This window comes from Alligator sinensis, unplaced genomic scaffold (assembly GCF_000455745.1).
Source record: "Alligator sinensis unplaced genomic scaffold, ASM45574v1 scaffold781_1, whole genome shotgun sequence".
Lineage (NCBI taxonomy): Eukaryota > Metazoa > Chordata > Crocodylia > Alligatoridae > Alligator > Alligator sinensis.
Window position 1 is genome coordinate 2,530,677 of NW_005841845.1, and position 10,467 is coordinate 2,541,143.

At 49.4% G+C, this 10,467-nt stretch overlaps 1 protein-coding gene across 2 annotated transcripts in view; it reads left to right on the forward strand.

The window, feature by feature from the left end:
* LOC102371093 (fatty-acid amide hydrolase 1-like) overlaps window positions 1-4,452 on the forward strand; it is a 31,772-nt gene extending 27,320 nt beyond the window's left edge. Inside the window, exons 12-15 of one of the 2 annotated variants that reach the window (XM_006015819.3) lie at window positions 1,158-1,197; window positions 2,552-2,660; window positions 3,881-4,026; window positions 4,124-4,452. In XM_006015819.3, coding sequence (XP_006015881.3) covers window positions 1,158-1,197; window positions 2,552-2,660; window positions 3,881-4,026; window positions 4,124-4,252 — 424 coding nt within the window. In that variant the 3' untranslated portion in view covers window positions 4,253-4,452. The remainder of the gene's footprint in view (window positions 1-1,157; window positions 1,198-2,551; window positions 2,661-3,880; window positions 4,027-4,123) is intronic. The other variant, XR_003094517.1, reaches the window with a different exon arrangement.
* Window positions 4,453-10,467: the final 6,015 nt, after the last annotated feature.

A 10,467-nucleotide genomic window follows, 5' to 3' on the forward strand; every position in this document is an offset into this window, starting at 1 on the left:
CCCCGCGGGATGAGCCCCGCCTCGCACGGCCATAATGGCAGCTGCGGCTGCTGCTGCAGTCCTGGCTCCGATGCCGCCGTCCCTCCCAAGGGTGAGTAGCTCAGCCCGGGGCTTTCTTGAGAAGGTGCTGCTGCCCCCCCAATCCTCTCTGTGCCCTTCCTGCACCCGTGACAGCGGCACGCCACCGTCACACTTAGGGATATAGGACCCAGGCCATTTAGGGCTTATAGGTCAAGACCAGCACCTTGAATTACACCCAGAAAGCTATTGGAAGCCAGTGCAGACTGGAGCACTGGAGAGATGGGTTTTTTCTGGGGACCCAACCCTCTCCTAAAGCAAAGCACCCCATTCTGTATCTGCTGCATCTTCCAGAGGGTTTTGGAGGGGTTGTAGTATCCTCTTCTATAGAACTGGGAGAGTCCCCTGTCGCCTGCCTTCCCATGCTAATTGATTTCCTAGCTCATTTCTTGTCTGTCTCAGGCATTTGAATGGGTCCATCACCCTCATTTCCCAGGAGAAGAAATACATATTCTGTGCATGGTCCTGTCTTTGTAACTGCATCTTAGCCTTCCGGTTAGTGAGTTTAGTCATCAGAGTGGGATTTCTCAATATTCAGAGTTTTGCTAGAAATAGTTAGTTTCTCAAGGACAGCAAGCACTCTGTTTGCCTGGGTAAATGGAGACGTTACAGGACTATGCCATGAATTTGGTGTTTGAACCAGGCATGATGAAGGAGCCTCTGATCTCCTTAAAATCATAAAAATCACAGGAAAACAGGGCTGGCAACACCCTCAGGAGATCATATCTAGACCATTCCCCTGCTCCAGGCAGGATCAGCCCTGACTAAACCAGCCCAGATGAGTGTCTGTCCAACCTGTTCTTAAAAACGTTCAAGAATGGAGATTTCCCAACCTCCCTGGGTAGCTGGTTCCAGGACTTAACAATAAGATCAATGGGTGAAAGACTCCATGGCCTCTGATGGATGCACTGATGGAGGTGGGAAAGCTAAGGTAGCTTTCAGACAACTGTGGGTCATCTGACCCCATCTTGCTGGGGGTCTGCTGGGGTTGCCCTTTGGGAGAGAGAGAGCGTGTGCATGAGAATGCAAAATGGATGAACTATTTTGGCTTCCTTTGCTTTTTCTTTTTGAATGTTTAGGTCTGTGAAGGAAGTCTGGGTGCTTCATAGTGAGTGTGAGGTAATGTACCATCCAGAATATTGATTGATGTCTCTCGGTAACTTTGGCTTGATACGGGCCTTATGCAGCAACAACTGAAATCAGTAGGAAGGCTACCGACTGGTGGGGGCAGGTCCTAAATACATGGTAGTCAAAGGTGCAGTATAGACAGAGTGCAGCATATTTTGGTTTAGCTAATAGGTTTTGGTAGGGCTGAAACTACTTTCTGGAATCTGAATTGGGTGGGTGAGGTTCCCTAAGGGCTCTTTAAATGGAAGAGGGATTCTTCAGAAACAGTTGAAGAACAAAATTGATGGATCACACTTTTTTTTTTTGTCCAGCACACCTACAGCCTAGGGAATGACCTGCTGGGTGGCACGGAAGTGGAGAGGGATCTTGGAGTCCTAGTGGACTCCACGATGAACATGAGTCGGCAGTGTGACGAAGCCATCAGAAAAGCTAATGGCACTTTATCGTGCATCAGCAGATGCATGACGAATAGGTCCAAGGAGGTGATACTTCCCCTCTATCGGGCGCTGGTCAGACCGCAGTTGGAGTACTGCGTGCAATTCTGGGCGCCGCACTTCAAGAGGGATGCGGATAACCTGGAGAGGGTCCAGAGAAGGGCCACTCGTATGGTTAAGGGCCTGCAGACCAAGCCCTACGAGGAGAGACTGGGGCACCTGGACCTCTTCAGCCTCCGCAAGAGAAGGTTGAGAGGCGACCTTGTGGCTGCCTATAAGTTCATCACGGGTGCACAGAAGGGAATTGGTGAGGTTTTATTCACCAAGGCGCCCCCGGGGGTTACAAGAAATAATGGCCACAAGCTAGCAGAGAGCAGATTTAGATTGGACATTAGGAAGAACTTCTTCACAGTTCGAGTGGCCAAGGTCTGGAACGGGCTTTGAATAGGCATCTAGGTGGGGTCATCTAGCCCCAGCCCTCTTTCCTGCCTATGCAGGGGGTTGGACTCGATGATCTATTGAAGTCCCTTCCGACCCTAACATCTATGAATCTATGAATCTATGAATCTTGCATTACAATTGTGCCTAAAGGACTTGGTTACTTTTGGGCTTCATTGTGTTAAGCATTTAGGCATGGCAAGAAAGCCATTGCCTTCCCTTCCAATCTGAATTCATAGGACAAATGTCTGAGAAGAACCGTGCCATCTTCTTGAGTCAGGTTTTGATCTGACCTGAGGGGTGTTATTTTAAGGGCACTCTTTGGGTAGCAATCTTTCTGATCCTAGTGAAGCTCAACTCCAGGTATGATCAAGTTGGGGCTGGTCCTGCTTGGACCAGGGGGTTGGACTAGATGTGACCTCCTGAGCTCCCTTCCCACCCTCGGTTTCTATGATTGTATGTTTGGCTCTTAGGAGTATAAGAGAGAATTCATGGCTGACTGGAGGAAGCTGGATCTGGATGTGATGCTGTGTCCCATGTTTGGCCCTGCTTTTAAGGCTGGATATCCTTCAAAACTCTCAGGTATAAATTCATGGAGCAGGAAATGTGCCGGTGCACTTGAGGCTCATGTCCAGTCCTGACTCTTTGGGTGGATCAAGGAGCTCTAAGGCTTCCTGTGGATGGATGGCCTTTCAGTTCACTGGAGATAATAGAAGAGCACTTTTCAGCTTCATCTCCAGTCCTATCTCCCCATACTTCCTAAGCCCATCTTTCCACTTAGCTGGGATCTATCCAGGACTGTTTCCCACTTAGCAGCAGGGAGGCACCAAAATACCATCTAAAATTAGGTCCTTAAACCAATATGGGAATGGGGGCTCCTATGTCACTTAGGCACTTTTGACAATTTTACCCATGATGCTTTGGTGATAGCTCACCCTCTCCAGCTTGATGTGGTACTTTAATACTGTTGATGCTGGGCAAAATGTTCTGTGCATGGCATAGGCTTGGGGACAGATACCATATCCCATCCTCATAATGTAGGACTTGGACAGAGTAGTGTAGCTGAGAGAAGAACCGTATTTTCTGGCATACAACATGCCTTTAGAATAAGATACCTCGTTTTTGAAAGGATGAAAGAAGAAAGAAAAGCTATTTCCTTGTAGTCAATAAATAAAGCTAAAAACAGACCTTGGGTTTATCCCGGATCTGATCATCCTGGCCTTTGACCTGCAGCAAACCAGGCGATTTACACACACAACTTGAATGGCAACTAACTTGGATTAGGCCAGACTATCCTGGGGGGAAAGGGCTATTGTGGTTCTTCCCAGGTGCTTAAAGTGGGACAATGAGTTTGTACATCTGTAGGATCCCAGAATAAAAGGCCTGGGGGAAATCCAACCTCTGTTTTTAGCCTGAGTCATAGCACCTAATGAACTGAGTCTGCTTATCATTCTTCTCCCTGTAAACTGTACTTTCCCTTTTGCCTTGTAAGTGGCAGGTACTGCTCTTACCGCATTTCTCACATGTAATGTGCATTCCAATTTATGGCAGCTGGTTTGGGAGGGGAGGGAAGATGCATGTTGGGTCCTGGGAATGTGTTATCCTTGGAGGTAGCGAATTCCACAAGAGAAGATGGAGGTTGAGGGACCCTTTACCATCTAGAGCTCCTGCCATGCTCCAGTTGTGCTCCTACAATATCTCCGTCATTCCTCCCTCCCACAAAGGAATGATTTTCCAGTGGGGAATGCGTCATTTCTCCGGCAGAGGTAATGATCAGGACCTGAACACGTTCTGTTTTACAGTGCTCGTGAGCTATACTATTCTGTATAACTACTTGGACTTCCCTGCTGGGGTCGTGCCTGTCACTACAGTGACTGAAGAGGATGAGGAAGCACTGAAGAGCTACAAGGGATACCATCACGACTGGTATGACAAGCTGCTTGTGAAGGTTCGTAGCTGCCTGGCCTTAGGATGCTTGTGCTGCCATCCACCTTGCCTTGACTTCGGATGTCAAACTGTTTCCTTCTTTGTGTTTCCATGGACAGGCTACTTGTGAAGCTGTGGGGCTGCCCTTGGCGGTTCAGTGTGTGGCTTTGCCATGGGAAGAGGAGCTCTGCCTTCGGTTCATGAAGGAGGTGGAGAGACTGACCCAACGAAAGCAAAAGCATCTGTGAACAACGTGCACACCGCAGAGCACAGGATGAAGGCCACCCTCCTCCTCAGTGCATCCATCTGTTTCAACCCGTAGGGGCACAATGTCTGTATGGTTAAATAACTCAAGGATTGCTTTTGGTTGGTGAGGTAGCGTTTGTCTATCTGCTCTGTTCCCTGGGTGCTCTCCAGGGACACACGCTCTGCTAATATACTGATACACACTTGGGTAACGTCTCTCATTTCAGGTTCTCCATAGCAATTAGACACATCAACTAACTACACCTAACAACAACCCCTTGTGAGGTGGGGAATGGGGTCTATGCCCAGCTTACTGGATATGACCAACGTGTGGCAGACCAGAGACTCAAATTCCAACTCGCTTTATGCTTTCTCTCATAACTACTCTAAACACCACTAGTGTATTTTCCTACGGGGGTATAGAGGACGCACCTTGTTTTTGACAGGTGGGATATTCCCTGTAGAAAGTGAGCAGCAGCAGACAAGGAGCTGAGTCTGCCCCCACACCGACTGCCAGCTCTGTGCATTGGATGAGGCATGGAGGGTCCAGAGCCATGTGCTGTGTCCAGGGCTGTGTGCCAGGGCCGAGGCCATGCATCGGGTCTGAGACTTTGCACTGGGTCCAGGGCTGTGTACCTAATCTGGCATGCCGGGCCATGTCATCTGGCTGAGGGCCTAGAGATTTGGCAGCAGGGGGGCAGTGGCAGTATTCCCATAGCTTCTAGAATCAGGGCAATTAACACTGCTACTGTCCCCCCCCCCCCCCCACTTTCTGAACACGTGGGGATCCAGTTTTCTCACATATAATGCACACCCCAAGTTTCACCAGGTGGTTTGTGGGGGGGAAGGGTGCGAGTTGTATGCCAGAGAATACGGTACTCCATCTTCAGGTGAGGTTGGCCACTGCAAGTCCAGCTGGGAAGCCACAGAGACCAGTCAATAAAAGCGTTTTTAATAGGGGCATATCCAGGCCAACCTGTTCCCATATCTACTCTACGTAGGGAGCAGGTCTCCTGGGCAAAGCCAGCTTGCTGCCGCTACGAACCTGAAGTGAAGGAAGTGAAGTTGACCCAATGCATTGCATGCAGGTCCTTGAAATGTCCAAGCTATCGTCCCCAACTGGTGTTGGATGCTGTCACTTGGGGAGGTAACAGTACCAGGTAAAGTTATTCTAGGAGAGTAAGGAGGAGAAACTCTGATACTAAAGTGATGGGTGTGCAAAGGGCACACCACCACCCTAGCTATATATCCATCCCATTTATCCAAAGCAAGGTCTGGGGGGGAGAGGTGAGGCTACATGGTACACAGCCTTGAAGGCAAAGGCAAGACTCAGTTTGATAAACCATGCACAGGGAGCCACAAAGGGATTGAAGATGGGTGATGTAGCCAAAGCAATGGGCAGAGCAGGGGAGGACAAAGCTAGCGTGGGAAACTCATGGAATGGGGGACCTGATGCATGCACACATGAGTTACTTGGCCTGGGGAAGGGGAAAATAAATAGGGGGTGGATGGGCAACAAAATATTGTGGAGGAAGAAAAAAATTTGTTGATCACAGGCTGGCTGCAACAATGGTCCCTAGGTCACAGGGTGGGGTGATGGGAAAGCAGGTAGCAGAGGCAGTTTTAGAGAAGATACTATGTCCAGCACACAGACCGCCCACAGTTGTACTAAACTTAGTTCAGGGGTGGGGTGAATGGAAATAGAATGGGCAAGTGAGACTATTCCATTCTTAATCCTAATTTCTTAAATATCTCAGCAATGCCAGTATTTAAGCAAGGCTTTAAATACAACACTCAGCTTCTAAGCAGTAACAGTCAACATGGATATTCTTCTGCAAGCCTTCGGATGAATACAAGGAGCGCACCTGGCCAGGCATCCATCGCCGCACTGGGATTTAAGTATCTATTGTTTTGTTTCTTCCCTGTGTATCACTCTCCCCCAGCTTCTAAGTTTTTTTCCTAGGTTTTCATACACTGTTTTACAGATTTCTTCTGTATGTCCCATGTCACAAATATCCACCAGTCATTTTTCACCGTGGCTGTTTTTCTATCAGGCTGCTATCTCCATTCTGCTGCTGCTAAGCCACGTCCTCGTTCAACTTTCCTTTCGGATGTGGGTTATTCACCCTAAACCATGACCCACTTGCTTTGCTTTTAGTTAGTGGTGTTAGTTATGTCAAGGCACAAAATGAAGTGGCTTATGCTAAGCATTTTGCTACGGTGGCTTTCAGGCCTGCACCACAGGGAATGGGTCTGGAAGAGACGAGTATCTCTGAGAGGCATCAGCTTCTCCAGTGCTGAAAGGAGCAACTTGGCAGCTTTCTTCCCACGTGAGTGTGTCCCCTTTCCAGGGTCCAGAAGGTCACCACGTTGACAGCCACTCTGTTGTCTGCCACCCAAACATCCTCTCCTCAACCTTCATCCTTCTGGCCTGACCTCGGCTGTATCTTGGTGCTCTGGCACCCACCCACGGGAACAACCTAGGTGGCATTTGATAAGAGACGCAGGATGGTTCAGCAAAGCAAAGGAGCAATGAGATACTGGTGGTGGATAGGTGGAGACATCCTCTATTTTACTAAGGATGAACGTGGAGAAAGGGTTGGGGGGCCTGGGCTCTGAGCAGGCTGCAACGAAGACGGTGCTCAGACCCTGGCGATGCCCTGATATGCCTTCCTTTAAAGAACAGAAGTTGCCCTTTCGCTGGCTTGCTTGCTATTCCTTGAAAGGGAGGCACCGAGCTAAGTTAAGCAGGGGCAGGGCTCTCTGTCTTGGCATTTCCCTGCTACAGCCGGCTGCTATAAGTAATGGCGCACGTCTCTGCCAGCTCTCATGCATGCACCAGGGAATTGGGAGAGTCTTGGTCGCTCTGTGAGCCGCGCAGAATACCTCTGTTGCTTACGCAGGTGTTTTGTCTACACCACATCCCTCTCCTGTGCATGCACAACTCTCTCCCCGAGATTCAGTGGTGCTTTCACCTTGAGCCAGTTGGCTTCTTCCATGGTTGGAAGTGAAAATCCTATGTGCTGCTTTCACTCGTTTCCCCTCAGCAGCGACTCTCAGTCTGGGATGCCATGAGATCTTTTTAAGGGTGATAAGGGTTGCCGCACAGGCTTAGCACTATTAGGTGTGCAAACACTTGCACACAATTCACAAGAGAAACCCAGAGATTACAAATAGGAACCCACCGTGTCCAAGCCATTCTCCCTGCTGGGGTCCTTCCTTCTGAGTTCTGTGCAACAGAGGAATTGCTCTATTACTTTCCCACTGTCAAAAAGTGAGGGGAAGCGAAGAACTGGCATTTTCTGAGGGGGACCTTGAGAATAACAAGGGGTGTCTGGAGTCTAAAATGGTTAAGAACCACTGCTCTACAGCGAGGGCACTAGCCAAGTCAGGGCCTGATCGCACGGCATCCTTGGCGTGTGCTAACTGCACTTAAAACACTAGAATCCGAACTTCCATACAATTAAAAACATGCAAAGTGCTTTTGTGTCGCTAAATTAAGCCTTTTCCTGTGAGGACTATCTCCAGATCATACTACCTAACACCTGTTGAATTAACATCAGGCTGCTCCAGGGAGGCAATACTATTAGGAGACTCATGCATTGCTGAGGCTAGGACTGACAATCCGCTCTTCTTTGCTCCCTGATCCCTCCTGAAACACAGTCAGCTCAAGAGCCCAGGGTGGTGAGAGGATTGTGTGTCAACTCTTTGTCAATCCCAGCCCCCGCAGCACACTAAAGCCCTCCAGCCTTCAATGGCTCTGGTGCTTAGGATGGGTTGTATTTCGACTGTAGGAAGCATTGCTGTGTGACTGCTCAGGAAACTTTTTAACTCATAGATTCATAGATGTTTGGGTCGGAAGAGACCTCAGTAGGTCATCGAGTCCGACCCCCCGCCTAGGCAGGAAAGAGCGCTGGGGTCAGGCGACCCCCAGGTAGGTGCTTGTCCAGTCTCCTCCTGAAGACCCCCAGGGTAGGGGAGAGCGCCACCTCCCTTGGAAGCCCATTCCAGATCCTGGCAACCCTCACTGTGAAGTTACTTCTAATGTCCAACCTAAATCTGCTCTCCGTCAATTTGTGGCCATTGTTCCTAGTCACTCCAGGCGGGGCCCTAGTAAATACAGCATCTCCTATTCCCTGCTGCCCTCCCCTGATGAATTTATAGGCAGCCACAAGATCACCTCCCAGCCTTCTCTTGCAAAGGCTGAAGAGATCCAGGTCCCTCAGGCTCTCCTTGTAGGGCCTTGCCTGCAGACCCCTGACCATACAAGTGGCCTCCTCTGGACCCTCTTGAGATCTCTGCATCCCTCTCTCTGCTTTGCACTCCATCTTTCTCTCCAGCCAGGATGGCAGCAGGCATAAGCTGTCACCAAGCTACCACCACTGTTGCCAAAAAAGGCCCTAAGGCAAGTGGGTGTATTTTTATAACCTTCCTATCAAGGGCTCATGCTTCCCATTGGTTCCCTTGAGTCACATGGTTCTTCATGGGGAACTTCATAGGAGGGTCTGTGTTGAGCTCATCCCAACATCCAGACTGCCATAACCCAGGTCTCTACCTATGATCCCAGAAGACCTGGGTTCAATCCCTAGGGAGTCTGACACAGTGAAGTGACTGATATCCAGGGATCCTGGTTTTCTCTAATTTAAAAAACTCCCCAATTTTCAGTTAAAAAAGTAACCCCAAATCCACATTTTCCATGATTAAAACGAAACACCACTATATGTATATCTCTATATGAGTGGTGTTTCATTTAAATTATGGAAATATGTGAATTTGGGGTTACTTTTTAACTGAAAATTGGGGATTTTTTTTATCAGAGAAAGCCAGGATCCCTGCTGATGCCAGTGTAGGGCTGCACTTCATTGCATGTCCAATTCACACTTTGTCACACATCACACCAGTGTCTGCACCCCTGGACTAGTGTCTGACCAGTCAGACTGTCCTTACCAGGATAGCTATAGCAGGATGGGCTAATTTGGGAGAACCTGTGGACTGACTGCCATGCACATTAACCAATTAGATAGTAAACCCTTTTGAGGTAGAGCCAAGTTGTCCTATTGGAAAAGACCCAGGACACTACTGGGCACTGTAAAATAATTAGTACTATATCCTGAAATAGCAGAGGGGCAAGCTCTACTGGATATGCTCCTCCCTTGAAAACAGAATATGTCTAATAGCTTTTTGGGATTCGCTCACCCCAGGACATCAGAGGTCAAACCAAACTTGGAAGGAACTCATCCAAAAACTTGGCATAGGACAATGCATGTGTGTTTGCCGTGTTCAAATTTGACCAAGACCAGAGTTAATTGCTCAAGCCTGAAACAGACCTGGGGTTACACTAGACTGCTTGATTTCACTTCCTTCCTGGCATGTTGCCTGAAAAATACATGAGAGTCACCCCACTATCAAAATAGTGACTTAGGTCCAGGTAAGCCTTCGAGTGCCTGAGGCTGCAGGTGGGCCTGAGGCTGATGGGGGTGGAGGGGGGGGAGCAGCGGCAGGGAAGGAGCAGCAGGGAAACAACAGGGTAAGTCAAGAGCCCCTTGATTGAGAGCATCTGGGTGAGTGACCCAATGCGAGATCAGAGGCTGTCAGACCAGTGTTCTGCGAACTGCCCAGCGCTCGCTCAGATGAGGATAGTGGGAGACACCCAAAAGGCTGCATGCCTGCTGGCCAGGGAGTTATGGGATTCAAGCCTGAGCCCCCCCCCGGGATAAGGCAGGGTGAGTGTGGCCCCAGGGAAAGGAGGGGCGGTACGAGCGAGGCCCAGGACGAGCAGTTTGAAACAGACCTGGCGAGAGTCAGTGGAGTGAGAGGCCTCAGTGAGAGGGAAGTGGTACGAGTGTGGCCATAATAAGGCAGAATACGAGAGACCTAACACTGTGCTGAGTTGGGCGCGGCCTCAGGCCAGATCAGAGCACAGCTGTTGGAAACATCTATGAAGTATGGGACACGTTAAGGAGTGATAGGAGCATGTGCTTACAGCCCTTAAACATCAGGGGCCTCGAAGGCGGCCTCCCGCCTCATTAAGACCATAATTACTTAACAGCAAGGCGTGGCAGGTGAGAGAGGCAGGCAGTGCGCCCAGAGGCAGTGGGAGACCAGCACTGTGGCTAGTTGGGGACCTCCCATGTTTGCCACAATAACTAAGACCCGATCCATACCTGGTACTCTGAACCTCAGCTTCAGGGCCTGCACCTCTGGTATTGTAGACTGT